The following is a 17690-nucleotide window of genomic DNA, read 5'->3' on the forward strand; positions in this document are numbered from 1 at the left end:
AATAATTTTACTGACTGTGATTCTCCTCACAGTGCTTATCCCTTCTATAATAACTATGGCAAAAGATAAGTGATAAGGATCCCAACTTGGGGTCTAAAAAGTAAGGAAAAAGAGTTTGGTACACAGTACGTCTTATGTTTCCTACAATTTGCAAAGGTTATTTATGTCAAGTGATGGGTACCAATACATTAATATATCTTATATTAACAGTATTATGCTGCATTAGTTATTTAGGGGTTATTTTAGTCTTTTAAAGATGTTTTATGAACTTGATTATGACCATCCATACATATTAAGGTGACTGGATGTGACCGGATATGAAAGTCACATATTTCGAACAGCCCGCCTGCCCTGTATGTTCATTTGATTGTGACCACACTGTCATTCCTTTTATTGATCTAGAAGTGAGACTACCTGGTGGTCAATTACATAAACAAATTTTAAATAGAGCTACTCAATATGTCAAAGTACTTTGTGCTGTATCTTTAAATATAAGGGAACACTTAAGGAGACTACTCAAGGGCCACAGGAAGTTGGCCCTCTCTCATCACAGAATGAGCTTCACCAGTCATGTGTTAAGGACTCCTGTTTTTTCAATCGTAGGGAGACCCAGGCCCTGAAGGACAGAGGGGGCTCCCGGGTGAAGTGGGGAACAAAGGATCCAAGGTAGGGGCCGGCTCATATGGACTAAGGTTGTCTTTGACTTTGCCTTTCCCCGTTTACTCGAGTGACATGCAACTCTGCGCCCTCTGACTCAGATGAGACATTAATGGGAAGGTTGATTGTAAATTATTGTATAATGGGAGCCTTGATTACACAGCAAGGGAATGCTGACCCAAACATGCAGTTTCCATTAATATCCAGGACAGAGAACAGCATTGTTAAGTAGTTCTACCCTATTGCATGGATAGGTATGGTTAAACCATTTCTTGTTAATTATCTTCCATTATTCGTGATTTAGAGTATGTTCAATTCATAACAGAGTAGGTGGTTGACATTTTTATGAACATATTGATACTTAATTGATTGTTTTCATCATCAGAACCTTCAGGATATTTTTGTGACATCAATATGTGAAGTATTAGATTTCATCGTCTATTGCTTTGACTTTTCTGTCCACAGGGAGACATTGGGCTGCCTGGACCCAGAGGCCTCGCTGGGAGTGTAGGGGAGATTGGGAAAAATGTGAGTCAAAATGTGACAGATCTGTCTGTCTGTTGACATCTTGCTGAGCCTCAAACCCTGTTTCAGAAAATAGAAAATCTTCCAGTTCAATCCCATTTTCTTGCAAAGGAAAAATGTGTAGATCGTATAAAATGTACTAGACAGACATTCTCATTGGGTTGGGTGAAAGCTCCATTGGCTTTAAACAATTTAAAATAACAGCATAAACATTAGTTTTAAAAAATATAACCACTGTGCCTAAACCGTTATCCTTTTTTTCCTGAAACAAATGTCTGGAGAAAATAGGCCCATTCCACTCTTTCAAGTAGCTGCCTTTCGTTCCTGCATATTCTTCTGATCTTATGAGATCCTTGGGCATTGTATCACCATTAAATTTTAAAGACAGGAAGACAACAAAGTTACGATGAAGGCAGTTAATATTAACAGTTAAGCTAATTGATAAGGTTTTGTACACATGCCTCGTGTCTATATGACTTTACACTACAGCTCAATATGCAGCAAGGATGAGCAAACCTACTGTGGTAGAGTTTAAAAACAAGGTTTGATTTGTTTACCTTCAAACATTGATCCTCAACAATATCAGTGATCTCTTTGCATAGCCAGGAGTTGACAAACAGTTTTTGTTTTGCTTGTTTAGTGTGAAGAGAGTGATCTTGTATTTCATATTGGTCCACTATAACAAGGCAGTGATCTCCTGTAAAAATGTACATGTTGCAGGATTATAATGGGTGCTTTCTGCTTAGGGCTCTCGTGGAGATCCTGGCGATGCAGGACCAAGAGGAGATGCTGGGCCACCTGGACCTAAGGTATTATCAGATCCATTGAGAGGCCACTGTAAGTCAACTGCCACATGAAGTCCAGTCATGTCTTTTGTTTAAAACAACAGAAAAGAACCTGCATACACATACAGCACATTAATACATTGAACAGGCTAAGCAACAAAATACAGATGCCTTATCCGCAGCATGTTGGGAAATTAAAACCATAACCAGCCCAGATTTAATCTCATTACTGAGTAGGTACTGACATCTGTCGATTAATTAAAAAACAGCAACGTTTTAAGAGTCCAGATATGGCTGTGATTGTTCTGATGAGGCAGGATGTTTCCTATGGGACATCTCATCTTTTGTTTGTTGGTATAGCATAGCCTCTTGCTGCTTAGTTTTACCAAGATACAGCACATATCCAAGTAAGAAAAAAACTCTGTATGGTATAGTGTTTCAACAGACAAAAAGTGTAATTTCTGTGCAGATTAATGTGCAGTTTTTATTTTTAAATTGTTCATTTGTTCATATATTTGTAAATGAATGAGCTGCCACCTTTCAGGTCTTTTTAAAGTTGAGATGATCAATAAGGAGGATTGTTAACTGATGCCAGAATATTTTGTGTGGTGTAGGGTGACAGAGGAAGAACTGGATTCGGCTATCCTGGACCTCGGGGCCCTACGGTACTTTTGTTTACTCTTTTATCTCTTTCGATTGTTTTCTTTCATCTAGAAAATACTCTGCTTCTCAGTCATGCCATATATGATGTGAGCCATGAAGCTAATGGACTGCAAACACATCACTGTCCAATATTAAACATCCCCCTCTGCAGGAAAAACAAATCCAGAGATGGCACTACAACAGTATATTGTTATATATTCTGTAATTAACTTGTATAACCCAAAACATGTATTAATATGTATCTCTCAATATCTACAGGGAGATCGGGGGGAAAATGGCAATCCTGGACCACAGGTATGAGACTGTAAATATCTGTTGTCCCTGAACTCTTGGGACTTATAGAGTATAGGATACCTACTGCGGTATTGTGCTATTTGTAATAGGTCTTTCTATTCAAAATCTCTATATATTTTTAAGTCATCTAATTCCCATGTAAAAGTGTGATCCTTAAGTATTAACTATGAAATGTAGAAGCTAGAAATTATTCCTATGATGTGGTTTGAGAGCATTCCAGATATAGCTAGGACCCTACTGTTTGTGACGATCAAACTTTTGCTTTTTGGGTCTAGCTTGCTCAGTTGACTTCTAGAAGTGAGTTGATCCTACATCCTAGCCATTTCTTGAAGTGCCCAGATTATCCTGAGCTTAATGGCTTTCATATCCCCTTAAACTAATGTACACCCCAAACAAATATGAATCAGTTTACCTGTTGCTTGATGGATGATTTATTTTCAGGGTGGACGAGGCGAGTATGGACTGAAAGGAGAGGCTGGCATCAAGGGGACCCCAGGAGACCCGGTGAGCTAGAGCTCCAGTCTAGCTCATAACTCAAATATAGTCAGGTATAGGCATTAGCAAAAAGCCAGATAGAAAAGGTGTGAAGAAGCAGCAAAAGATCTCATTAGGCCATGGACCCACAGAACTGGGCAGTATTTCTGTGAAGCTTGTTGGTAATTATGTTGAATAGTAACTACTTTGGGGCCAATCAGAGACATGTTTTGTTGTGTTGTGTTGTGTACATTTGATCATTTAGCTATGATGTTGCCATGCTGTAGGTTTCCAGCTCTTTGACTGCTGTGTTATTATGTAATTATCCTCCAGGGTGATCCTGGTCCCGCAGGAGAGCCAGGCAATCGAGGAATCCCAGGAGATGGTGGACTGCCTGTGAGTAAAATGAAATACACAGAAGAAAATGACCAGTAGTGTGGCACATATTGCCTGTAATAACGTACACCACGCTACTAAGTGAGAAAAGTGGTTAATATGGGTCATATTAGGGAGGCACACATATTAACAGGACCTGTTTCAGTTTCAACTAACACCCTTTACATGGTAATTTGGGTTACATTTCTTCCTCATGGTAGGAGACCATTGGGAGATTGAAATTATTTGTCCAAACCCATAGGAATTAAAAGATCTTCCAGTGCATATTACAGAAATAAAAGACTCTGTACTGGACACATATTGTGCAGTGCAGCAGAAACGCGAGACAATAGACAACACTTTACACCTACTCCGGTTTTCTGTGACAGTCGGTGTTCTTACCTACAGTGGGATTGATTGAGACAGAGAGGTGCTTGGCTTTAATGTATTCTAGTAAACAAAGAGCTTACGTTGCTTTAGAGAAAGTCAAGTTTTAAGTTAGTAGAGCTTTCATTCTGCTTAGATGCAAAGAGATTTTACTATGTCATAAAGCTACTAAGCACATAGAAATCTAAAAGTCCTCAGCCATCCCTTCCCATAAATGACATCTTGTCTTCTTTCAGGGTGACCCCGGCTCTCCAGGTGACCCCGGTCTCACAGTAAGTCATAAAATCACTGGTTTATGCATTTGTGGCGGTTGAACCTGAATAAATACAATATTTTTTATGGATGTGTGGCACTGAAGATATCTGCCAAACTGTCTTACAGGAATGTGACGTCATGAACTATGTCAGAGAGACATGCGGATGCTGCGGTGAGTTTTTCTGTTGTTTATCTCCTGGGCTGAAACCTTGATGCTGTCTTTTATGTCCATTTTCATATGGTTGTGGTTTCCACACACACACTGCAGTGGCAACACAAAAAGTATAATCAGTTTAAAGCATTCAGACTTCTTTACATTTCAGACCTTTTAGGTCCTCATGGTGTTTTTTTTTTCCCTTTCTTTTATGAATATGATGTGTTTCTAACTCTTCCCAGACTGTGAAAAGCGCTGCGGAGCTCTGGATATTCTGTTTGTGATTGACAGCTCTGAGAGTGTGGGACTCACCAACTTCACCCTGGAGAAAAATTTTGTCATCAATGTCGTCAGCCGGCTGGGTTCCATTGCACAGGACCCCAATTCTGAAACAGGTCAGAGTCAAGCACCATCTTAGGTCATCCTTTTTTTACATTGTTCAAAAGTGGTGTTCTTCTGGTCCCCTCCTCTTGTAAAAGCCATCAGTTTCCCTTATGAAGCTAGTCTGTCAGAAAGGCAGATTGAAAGTATTAAATGTTCCCCAGTCTGTTTCAAATGCTGGGACCAAAATGCAGGACTATCCCCGTCTACTCACTTGTTTAAATATTTTAATGCGTTATTCATTTTAGAACTGAGTTTCCAATATTATGGTGATTATTGGAAAGACTAGAACAAAGGACAACATTGACCTTTGAAGGGCAATTTTAAAAACTACTACCCTTCCAAATTTTTCTTTACAAATAGTAAAAAGTGACTTCTTACAATAAATTAAACAATGATGGGGTTATAAACTATAGAACGGTTTACTTTAGTATTGTTTTTAGTCTAAATTGATATTCTAATTATTTATACTGCTAAATGAAAAAAAAACAATAGGTTCATACCACCTGCTACAGGTGCGAGTGACAGTGAAAGCGGCCCACTTCTCACCGGTGCTTATGTTGCACAGGGACCCGCGTGGGTATTGTCCAGTACAGCCACGAGGGCACCTTCCAGGCCATCCACCTGAACGACTCCAAGATCAACAACTTGGCGACGTTCAAGGATGCGGTAAAGAGGCTGGAGTGGATCGCGGGTGGCACCTACACGCCCTCGGCCCTGAAGTTTGCCTACGACCAGCTGATCAAGGGCAGCCGGCGCGCCAAGGCCAAGGTGTTCGCTGTGGTCATCACGGATGGCCGCTTCGACCCACGAGACGATGACAAGCTCCTGCGCTCGCTCTGTGATGACGACATCACCGTCAACGCCATCGGCATTGGAGACATGTTCCACAAAGTGCAGGAAAGCGAAAGCCTGGTGTCCATCGCCTGCCAGAAGAAGGAGCGCGTCACTGGGATGAAGCTGTTTGCAGACCTAGTGGCAGATGAGTTCATCGACAAGATGGAGGACGTACTGTGTCCCGGTATGGCACTGCCCAGCTCTGACCCTGATAGTGTCTTTTCTCTTCTAAGTTAATCTAAAACTAAGATCAATTAACTGTAGTCTGTTATATTCAAATTCAGCTCCCAATTGTATCAAGTTGGAAAGCTTTTCCACATTTTAAAATGTATACCTACACCACTCACTTTACAAACAGTATCACTCTTAACTTATTTTATTATTTATTGATTTATTTTATTTATTATTTTACATCATTTTAAGTCACCGTAAACCTCAATGGACAATTTAATAATAATCTCATTCATGTAAAAAAATTAAAAGACTTCAATAGGAAATATTATAATTATTTTTGGAAACTTTGGTGCAAAGTTGCCAAAAGTGAAAAAGTAAGAAAATGTTATTAAATGGTCTATATGTATTTTTTGTCTTGTCTTTCAGATCCTTTTGTTGTGTGTCCTGACCTTCCATGTAAAACAGGTAAGATAACTTAAGTGACCTTTTCACAAATACTGTCTTTGCCTAATTTTGTCCACTGAGCAGAAACTGACTGCTGACTGTGTGCAAATCTACCATATTCAGACCTAAACAGCTTTGCTGGTAGTGCAGGTCTTTCTGCAGAATACTTTTCTTTTTAGATTTTTATTCCTGTAATAAACATTTTCCCCATAAAACTAGGAAAGAACATTTCAGGACACTGCACGTATTATTTTGATTAATTATATTTTCACTTTATTTAAAAGTGCTAATATACTCTAAGACATTTTCTTTTCTTCCTTATTAAACTATTGGTTGTTTCCATGTCATTTTGCTGTTTTGTTATAAAAGATGTCCAGTTACTGTAGAATTATTCCCAGTGTAACAGCTGAAAAAAGTGGATCTAATTTTAACAAACGTTGGTTTTAAATATTTGTAAGAATATAATCTTGATACAATTATTTCTGTACCATATAAGAACTTATATATAAAGTAAGTAAAGTGGGTAATGCCATGGAAAACTGTGTTAACAAAAGCTTTGATATAAACACAGTTGTTGAATTGTTAAAAGATGTGAAAGAATATAACATATGTGTTGAGCCCTCAGCAGGCTGCTACTGAATACTATCATACGAACAACAGCCCAACCACAGAGACACTGCACTACACTACAGCTGGCCCACTATAACTTCTACACGAGTTATATTTAAACTTATTGATCATTTAGTCATATTTCAATTTTTTCTTCAATAGTTATAAAATTAGCAGCTGGGTAGGAACAAGAAATTGGCTGTTTACTGAGAATGAATTAGTGCATGGAAGAGTTTCATAATTTATTGTGATGTGATGTTTATCATACTTGTCTGGTATTATTTTGATATGGTTTTGGTTCGCAACAGTTCTAAAAGGAATAAGGACTATATTGTCTTCTAGTAAATCCACCTAAATCTGAAGTCTCAACAAAGAATGAGATGCTGCTTGTGCATTTGCACTCTCATCTCACTTCAGAGGATCTTCACATTTTCTTTGGCACTTTATAAAAGAAAAAACATTGTGTTATTTGTGGGTTGGAAATTCAGGCCTTGGTAACAAATAACACACAGATGACATCTGATGCTGGACTGAGTGTTTGGTTAACAAAAATGGGACTGCAAAGAGATTAGAGCACCCAATGTTAAAATTAGAAAATTAGATTTTATCACTCTCTTTATATCTGATAATCAGTCAGACAGCACACACATACCATATACACTCACCTAAAGGATTATTAGGAACACCTGTTCAATTTCTCATTAATGCAATTATCTAACCAACCAATCACATGGCAGTTGCTTCAATGCATTTAGGGGTGTGGTCCTGGTCAAGACAATCTCCTGAACTCCAAACTGAATGTCTGAATGGGAAAGAAAGGTGATTTAAGCAATTTTGAGCGTGGCATGGTTGTTGGTGCCAGACGGGCCGGTCTGAGTATTTCACAATCTGCTCAGTTACTGGGATTTTCACGCACAACCATTTCTAGGGTTTACAAAGAATGGTGTGAAAAGGGAAAAACATCCAGTATGCGGCAGTCCTGTGGGCGAAAATGCCTTGTTGATGCTAGAGGTCAGAGGAGAGTGGGCCGACTGATTCAAGCTGATAGAAGAGCAACTTTGACTGAAATAACCACTCGTTACTACCGAGGTATGCAGCAAAGCATTTGTGAAGCCACAACATGTACAACCTTGAGGCGGATGGGCTACAACAGCAGAAGACCCCACCGGGTACCACTCATCTCCACTACAAATAGGAAAAAGAGGCTACAATTTGCACAAGCTCAGCAAAATTGGACAGTTGAAGACTGGAAAAATGAGTCTCGATTTCTGTTGAGACATTCAGATGGTAGAGTCAGAATTTGGCGTAAACAGAATGAGAACATGGATCCATCATGCCTTGTTACCACTGTGCAGGCTGGTGGTGGTGGTGTAATGGTGTGGGGGATGTGTTCTTGGCACACTTTAGGCCCCTTAGTGCCAATTGGGCATCGTTTAAATGCCACGGCCTACCTGAGCATTGTTTCTGACCATGTCCATCCCTTTATGACCACCATGTACCCATCCTCTGATGGCTACTTCCAGCAGGATAATGCACCATGTCACAAAGGTCGAATCATTTCAAATTGGTTTCTTGAACATGACAATGAGTTCACTGTACTAAACTGGCCCCCACAGTCACCAGATCTCAACCCAATAGAGCATCTTTGGGATGTGGTGGAACGGGAGCTTCGTGCCCTGGATGTGCATCCCACAAATCTCCATCAACTGCAAGATGCTATCCTATCAATATGGGCCAACATTTCTAAAGAATGCTTTCAGCACCTTGTTGAATCAATGCCACGTAGAATTAAGGCAGTTCTGAAGGTGAAAGGGGGTCAAACACAGTATTAGTATGGTGTTCCTAATAATCCTTTAGGTGAGTGTATAGTATATAGTATTTCGAACCAAAATGCGTAACACTGACAAATTATTTATAAAGCACTGGATGGATTAAGGGTCTTCCGTTTCCCAGCCAAGTATTTTAGAAACGTTTAAACATTAATTCTGTCTGTGGAAAAGATCCATTTGATTTAGAAATGATTTCTACATATACACAGGGAAGATACCCCCAGTGTGTTATTTAAATAATTTAGCTTTCTTGCTTACTATAATTTTTTTAATTTTCCTTTATTAGCCTCACCTTAATGCTGATAGTTTGGCAATGGCTGCTGAATCTAACAGTTCACATACAGAGGTTTTAGCAAGTGTATTGTAGCAATATATTTTTGTATAATGTTCTCCAACATCTACTGCAGTAAAAATGAAATGTTTTCTATTCCATATACCTTTTTTGTTTCTTAGTTTTGAGAATTAACAGTAATCTATAGAACTATTGTAATTTGCACAGTAATGTCTCAGTACAATTACGACCTACTTACAACATTATGGAGGGAAGTATCTAATTTACTGTAATTCTGTTGTCTAGTATGTGATTCACAGATATCAAATCATGACGTTATCCTGTAAAATGTTACTAACAGCAGTTTGGAATGGTCTCTTTAATCAGGGAGATTTAATTTAGAAGTAGCAGGCATGGCCTAAATATTTGGATCCAGGATTAGAGCTTGTACACCCAAGAGGTGCCCAGCCTAGGCAAAGCGGTCCCAGACACCAGGGATTTGTGACCAGAGGAATAAAGTCAGCATAACAGGCTCATCAGAAACGAAGATGTCTCTCTCTCCCCCACCCCCCAAACCCCACAGCAACTCAGAGCAACGACTAGGCAACTGAAGCAATGACTCACCTAGGTGATCTTCAAGCACCTGAACCCACTATAACTGCATGTTGAGCCCAAAGACATAGTTATACACCTCTAGGGATGCAATGGAGTGATGTAACACAAGCACTGTTAAAGGCATGTACTGCATACCATTCCTGTCAAGCAAAAGTTAAGTTAGAGGAAACCATTTCCACAGTATTAATTACTAAAAACAACTTTAGCAGCATTCCTTCCTGCCCTTCAGCAAGATGATGGATATATATGTTTGAGAAACGTACAAGTTAGAGCAAAGCTAGCTGAAATTTAAATTGGTTTACAAACATATGGAGTTATTTCAAGAAATGCATCCTTCATAATTTGCGCAATGAAAACTGGAATAAAATTGCATTCTGTGATCAGCTCAATTCCAGCTCACAGCAATGTGAGATCATCTAGAAAATTCCAGCGCCAAATCTTTCCTCTAAATAGATTATAATCCTCCTCAAAACTGCTGCAGCATCTGCAAACCCTGTTTCTGTCCCATAGGTTTGTAACCCCAGCAACTCAAACCTCTTACAGTCTGTGCCACAGCCCTAGAAGTCCACAGCCAAGGGCCCTGTGTTAGGAAACTTAAAACTATTGTTTTAACGCTCACTTGCAGATGGGGAGGCCCCTGCAGACATCTTGATCCCCAGCTCAGTAACGGAGGTCCATCAGTTGTTAAGCTCCCTGAAGGCCAATCAGCACCCAGATATCTACCCCACGGTGGTGGCCACCCTGGCCTTTACAGCCCAGCAAGCCAAGTTCGCCATTGGAGAAGAGAGGGAGAAATGGACAGAGCTATTCATTGACAGTTTCAGAATCGCTTATGGGGAAATCATGGATGACCCAGACAAGGCTCTAGGTTTATGTTAGACAATCATAGTGGACAAGCGGACGGCCATTCTCTCACAATTAACCTGCTGCTTTTCCTACGCTGCTTGCAGAATAATTACTCCGTTATCATGAATGTTTCCTCTTTCCAGTTGGCCAATTTCTCTTTTAGAAAACGAGGTCCATGCTTCATCTGGAACTTTTGATTGTACTCCCAAAAAGGTTTCCCTAACCCTGCCAGAATAGACGTCAGTAAATGCTGGGGTGGTGACTGTCCACCAAATGTTTATTAGACAGTAAAATAAAGGAAAATATTGTAGAATAGTTTATAAAACTATTTAAGAACAGTTGTCTTAATGTTATCTACTGAAAGAGGAAATATTTATCTGCTCAAAGAAACCCTCCTATTTCCTGTGCCAAAAAAAAATGTGGAACTATCATAAAGCTTATGTATGAACATCTTCAGTTTGCATTGCATAGTTTTCAGACGAGATGGCTATCTTTAAAGGAATGAAAATAAATTAATATCACAAGGAGAAGAGTCCTCCAATATATCAATTTGTATATGAAGAGAGAGAGATCAGCTATATGAAATGCATTAGTTTAATAATTTTCCAAAATGGCCTCATAGATTATAGACAAAATCATTGAAACAGATTGAACTCATTTCAGGCCTGAATGTATTGCACTTTAAACTAGTTGGCATTACCTGGTATTAGTCCAGTAGAAGCTTTGTCACAAACCTCACAGGAGTCAATATTCAACAAATGCATAATCTATAAACCGATGTACGTGATTAAACAACCCATAGGGATTGAAGGAATGCTGAAATGACGTCACATTAAGAAGTGCTGGGTAGAAAAGTGGGAAACAACATTTCCCCCATGAAACAGCACTCAGCATGTCAGGAAACATTCATGTGATTTAAATAGCAGTAGACATGGTGGAGGCAAACCTGACATTGACACTGGCCCAGGCTCAATCAAAACCACTAATTACTCTCAGACCTGATGGGGTGTTTCTATTGGGTGGAAGTAAGAAGCCTCTGGCAACAACAAATCTGCTCTCAATCAGCATATTTCAGATTGTGACTGAGGAATGAGTTAAAGTTTATTTGAATCTGGGTCTTTCCAAAAGCTGTAGAGTGAGTTTTGTTTTCTCTAGACAAATTATCTTCCAGACTTTTGCTGTAGCATTTCTATAGCTGTCTATGTGGTGGCTTTGAATCTTTACAAAAGCATTTTAACCCTTTTGATCAATGCTTATAAACATGTGGTCTTAATAAGGTTGGCCAACACTAATAGATAAAAGCAGAGATGTTCCGTATTTTGCAGGCTCAGTCAATAACCATTTCACTTACTTCATCTAAGAAAGGACTTGTTTGTATTTGTATATTGCGTATAGTATATTATAATGTAAGGGGTTGAACCTCAAACTGTCATCATTAAGCAAATCTGCTACAGCAAAAGGCCAGATGTGAACAGTGTTGAGGGCAGTGTGCTGTTGCTTTAACAGGCTTACATATAACATGAATCCTGTTAATATATCCTGCTCTGAACTGCCCAGCTAATAGAGTAATAACCACTATCTGAGTCACCGTATCACTTTAGTGCGTTGGGTCAGACCCAAGATTCACAGGGCGGCAGAGTCCCATTTCTGAGTGGTCAGGCCACAAAGCCCAAACAAACCACAATCCCACTATACCACAAAGACAGGCTACCCAGTGTGGGGAACCACAAGGGACTGCCATCCCATAACAAACTCAAACATATCATGAGACTTGTAACGTATACTTCCCTCCTGTGACCTCATTTCCCAGATTTCTTGAATTCCTAACTTGTACAGTTACCTGGCAACGCAGAAGCAAGTTAAATTATTTAAGTATGTTTTACAAGATTGCACATACAAAGACATGTTTAAAGTGTTGTATTTTTAATTGCCAGGAACATTTTTGTTTTTCTTCGACCAAAATACTTAGTACAATAGCCCATCTTATGTACACTGTGTATTGTATTAGGAGGACTGTTAAAAAGCTTCAATTGCTTATTTGTGCTTGGAAAGATCAGGACACAAAGCTTCATGGGTCATTTATAAACCTGTCCTCCTTGATGTTAAGAAATGTACATTTATGTCCCTGGTTCATTATGAGTAGATAAATGTTTAAAACATATTCTTATGTCTTCCAGTTTAACTAATTTTAATACAGTTTAAATATATATTTTTTAATTTTAATTAAAAATAATGTTTTTTACATTATCATGAAAAACATATTTGTGTCACTTTCCATATGTTGTAAGATATTAATGTTACATATATACAACTATTTTAAATTGGGAAAGGTTAAGTGACAATCTTAGCTTGAATTTTAATTCAACTTTAAAAGCATTGACATATCTTGTTATTTATTTATTTTTTTGTTTCCATATGAATTCATTTTTACATTATTCCACTAGGCTACTCAGCAGGCTTGAGTAGTTAAAGTGATATTCCTAAAATAACTCTGCACTTCACGTGTATAGTGAGTTTTCGGTATAATTCAGACCCTGTCTGTATTGTGTGTTGTTGTTTTTTTCTAACTATAAATCACCTTAAATAGGTACAATCCTTGGTAAACTCGTTACATAAGTGATACGTTATGTAAAAACAATGTGTTTCAAGGTATTTGTTCTTATATGACAGAATGAAATGTACAAATCTATTTTGGCAAAAAAAAAAAAAAAAAACAGTATTTAGACGTTTCAATTAAAATAAACTCTCATTACTAAATTATATTTTGCATTCGTTATCTCTTGGGAGTCTATTCTGAGCCCTCTGTCATGCTAGTGGTGTAGGCATGCAACAGACATTGTTATTAGCTGCTTAATTATTACTGGCAATGGTAGTTTTCTCATTGCAAATACATGTTTCTCTAATGCTAAATGAATGCCTAGTGAAGGTATGATCATTTAATAATGATACTTAACATTGCCAGTGACTAACTAGAGGAATAATACAGTTGTAGTATTCAGGCCCTTCGATTGTGTCCCTTCAAAATCAGCCTAAGGTTCGCACCCCCCCTATGTTAACTCAGATCAATCATTTGGAATCTTATCAGTTTGATCTAGGCTGGATTAATGGCAATCAACCGTAATGATAAAAACATTTACCCAAATGAAACTTATACTTATCAGACTAAACCAACTAACAACTTTTCCAATGAAGGGTGTGAATACTTTGAGAAGAACTGTATATTGCTTCTTTTTTTCCTTGATAGCTATGCATTATTCCCAAAATATGTGTTTAAAGATTTGTATATGAAACAGAAAGAGCTTTCCCGCTTGAGAGAGATCCTTCTTAATGTAGTATGTGAAGTAGTTGTAGGTTATTTGGAAATAATATTTGTGCCCCATTGTTTTTGGAAACCTTAGTTCTGTGAATTGCGCCAGTATGCAGTAATTTCTAAATGTATGTACCTGTGATATTATATTATATTCTTAGAAATGTTGTTGATGTGTTGATAGCATGTTGCACGCAGAAGCCAGCAATAGTCTGGTGTTTTAAACGGCTGGAAGATTCTGTAAACTGTCTGATTTGAAATGTCCGTGACTGCAACTCATCTATTTCTTCCTAGAAAGCCTTTTAAATAGAAATAGAGAGGCCATTTACATGATTTTGACTGTATAAATAAAGGCATTAACGCAAATCAAATATGTGCTGCATTATTTGTATAAAAGTAATTGCATTCATACATACACACAACGTGAAGGAGTTCAGATGAGATTATGCATACGTCTGTGTGTATCTGTTCATGTTTGTGCTGTGATTAACGTTAATGAGCGATGGTGCGTTATGTCTGAAGGAGCAGCTGAAGGCTGGGAGGAGGGAACCTATACATAATCTGTAAAAATCTAACAGATTTCTTTGCCCCTTTTTGAAGGGTATATACAACCCTAATACTACACTGTCAAAAGAGATGAGTTATGACAATGATATCTGCCAGTGAAATTTGAATTATTAAATGTTCACAAGGCCATTTCCATATAGGTCTTTATTTATGTCCTTCTGTGTGTAATATGGTTTCAGTATTGCACAAAGCTAGACATCCAATGTAATTATGGGACAGAAGTCAGGAAGAAAAAAGGTTAATAAATGTAGGACCTAGTAGGCTACATGAAAAAGTAGTTCAGTTTTAATAAGAGATGTCAACATATTCCTACCAGAAGCAAAAAGCTAAACAAGACTAATTAACCAAAATGTTGAAAATCTCCCTACGCCTAAAAGCAAAAACTGAAGAAAAATTATTCATGAGCCTCCTTCTCGTCACATTGAAATATGAAGAGAGGAGGATTTTGCATTAAAATGCTGTTTTCTAATGGTCTGTTTTCTTTCAGGTGTTGTTTAAAAGCTCCCATTGAACTATGCTACAAAGGCAAGTGGGGGCAGGCTGGCCTGAGCGCAACTAACCATGTCTCTGTCCCTCAGAACTGGCAGTCGCCGGCTGTAGCGAGCGGCCTGTGGACGTGGTTTTCCTGTTGGATGGCTCGGAGCGGATTGGAGAGGACAACTTCCGTGAAGCACGCAACTTCGTGGAAAACGTGGCCCGCCGGCTGACACTGGCGAGGCGCGACACCGACGACATGCACGCCCGAGTGGCGCTGCTGCAGTACGGCAGAGAGGACGAGCAGAGCATCGTCTTCCCCCTCACCTACAACCTCACCACCGTTGCTGACAGCCTGTCGAGAATGACCTACCTCGACTCCTCGTCCAACGTGGGCACGGCCATCATCTACGCCATCAACAACATCGTCAATGACCAGGGCAGGAGGCTGTCGAGGCGCAACGCCGAGCTGTCCTTCGTCTTTATCATGGATGGCATCACGGGCAACAATAGCCTGGCGGAGGCGGTGACGTCCATGCGGCGGGTGGACGCCGTGCCCACCATCATCGCCATCGGCAACGACGTGGAGAACGAGGTGCTCACCCAGATCGGCCTGGGAGACCAGTCGGCCATCTTCCGAGGGAAAGACTTCTCTCACCTATCCTCGCCCCGCTTCTTCGAGCGCTTCATCAGGTGGATATGTTAGTGCGAGAGAAAGAAAACTCGCTTTATTTTTTTAACAAGAAGAAGAAAAAAAAATATGCACAGAATTACAATCCCAAATTTGTATACTTTTTTTTTTATGTGCTTGTAGATTTTTTTTTTTTGGTCAAAAGACAAAACTACAACTTTTTTTTGGGGTTTAAAGCAATTAAAAAATTCTTGTGTACTTACATTGAGGTGCTATTGTAGAGGAAGACTGGAGATTGTAAATGTATGCTTTGTTTCAGTTAAAATATACATCAGTTACCACTAATCTGGGAATCTGTAGTTAGCTTCTTCCATACAAGTTTTTTCAACTTGACAAGCTTGAAACTTAATATGTAGGTATGAAATTATCCTTAGTAAACCAACATTTCATTTTTTGTTGAACTGGTATTTGTTGCTTATAACTTTTCTTTTAGACTGAATTTTAAAAGGATACATTCTTTGACAGAAAGACCAATAATTTAATTGTTTTTTAAATAATAATAAAAAATGAAGACAGAATCAGTAAAAACAGTTATAGTTTTATTCACACACTCATACTCAGACACAGTTTGTATCCTACAGGTGTGTTTTTTATTGTACTGAAAAGTATTTTTCAACTTTTTCAACCATGTATTGAATACTCTTAGCATAAAATCATGGATTCTTTTTAGTGAGCACTGTGCATTAGACCTATAACAGAAAACCACAAATGGGAAATCAGAATTGGGATGGCCTTGGAAACATTTACAATACAGTCTTCCCATTTCTGTGCAGCTGTTGTGAGAATCATTTTAATGTCAGAAATTATGGAAAAACTGAATAAAAAGGCCTTTGGTAAGAAAACATTTTTCTTGTATGCGTAATTGAAAATAACGTGTGTTGAACTGTACTGTCTATATGGTAATGTGTTCATTCGAGTACTAGTTAAAAAGGTTATATAATATACAATAGCAGTGATAATAAAGCTGCTAGACAGTGTCCTGAAAAATCATAAAGTATAACATTTGAGGCAAGATTTGAAATCAAATGGAGAGAAAGTGCAGAACATGTGCTATGTAAAGATGCCAAACTTGCCATTTTAACAAAACATGATGAATGATACGTATTATTCTTACAAATTGATCCAGATAAGTTTAACCAAGGTTACAAAATGACTATCTTTGCAAGCATTCATCACAAGTGTACATTTACAAATTGAATTTCCTGTGACATTGACATTTTTTATCACATGAACATGCGGATCAAATTAATCTATACGTTAGCAGTATTATCATTGTCATTATTCATCCATTTGCTGTTGAAAAGATGTTTAAATAGTTGATACTTACCTCATAACCCCCTGGGATATGGGAATCTTATAATAGAATTTTAAGCTCTCTCTTTGTACTGGGTAATGTTTTTTCGTTTTTTTTTTTTTTAGCTGTGGTTTTCACTACACATATCAGTTGTTTTTTGTTTGTTTCAGTGATAGAATTTAGAAGCCTTGTACTCCTCACTTGTAAAATGTCTAAACACACGGGGTGTGTCTGCAGTTCACAGAATAAAACAACCTTTAAAATCCACTGTAATGTTTACATCAAGGGATTTTATTCTAGGTTTGCTACAGGATGCTCCGAGTGTATTAGTGAGATCTCCATGAATGATTATAGCCCAACAACAAAACGGAATTGTGTGTCACATTGATTTTGTTTCTTTAGAAACCTCACTCTCTCTTACTCTTACAGTCTTAACCTCCCCTTCCATAAGTGCAGCCACTAACAGAGTATTGATTGCCAAAAATAAGTTTTACCTATCAAAGGTATACACAGAAATGCAGGATTTATACACTGCATTAAAGCTTTTAATATCTGTACCTGTGATCTCAAGAATGACTGACATGCTTCTATCAGGTTCTAAACCTCCCCTTCCATGAGTACATTACACAGAACAGAAAACATAAGGTAATTCATTCAAATATAAATTGGGCTACCCACAAATAGCAGTACGAATCTACCCTATCGCGAAGGAAAATCCACTCTGGCCACTTGTCTGGTGTTCATACATACAAACAAGGTGTGTCCCAGGAGAAGACTTGCAT

General features: G+C 38.4%; 1 protein-coding gene across 3 annotated transcripts in view; it reads left to right on the forward strand.

Moving 5' to 3' along the window:
- The window catches only part of col6a2 (collagen, type VI, alpha 2), a 30798-nt gene extending 13623 nt beyond the window's left edge, over positions 1–17175 (forward strand). For all 3 annotated transcript variants that reach the window (XM_066688211.1, XM_066688210.1, XM_066688209.1), the window contains 13 exons: positions 604–666; positions 1123–1185; positions 1929–1991; positions 2582–2632; positions 2889–2924; positions 3366–3428; positions 3732–3794; positions 4397–4432; positions 4542–4587; positions 4812–4964; positions 5519–5971; positions 6388–6426; positions 15028–17175. In XM_066688211.1, coding sequence (XP_066544308.1) covers positions 604–666; positions 1123–1185; positions 1929–1991; positions 2582–2632; positions 2889–2924; positions 3366–3428; positions 3732–3794; positions 4397–4432; positions 4542–4587; positions 4812–4964; positions 5519–5971; positions 6388–6426; positions 15028–15629 — 1731 coding nt within the window. In that variant the 3' untranslated portion in view covers positions 15630–17175. The remainder of the gene's footprint in view (positions 1–603; positions 667–1122; positions 1186–1928; positions 1992–2581; positions 2633–2888; positions 2925–3365; positions 3429–3731; positions 3795–4396; positions 4433–4541; positions 4588–4811; positions 4965–5518; positions 5972–6387; positions 6427–15027) is intronic.
- Positions 17176–17690: the final 515 nt, after the last annotated feature.

This window comes from Amia ocellicauda, chromosome 16 (assembly GCF_036373705.1).
Source record: "Amia ocellicauda isolate fAmiCal2 chromosome 16, fAmiCal2.hap1, whole genome shotgun sequence".
In the NCBI taxonomy this organism is placed as follows: domain Eukaryota; kingdom Metazoa; phylum Chordata; class Actinopteri; order Amiiformes; family Amiidae; genus Amia; species Amia ocellicauda.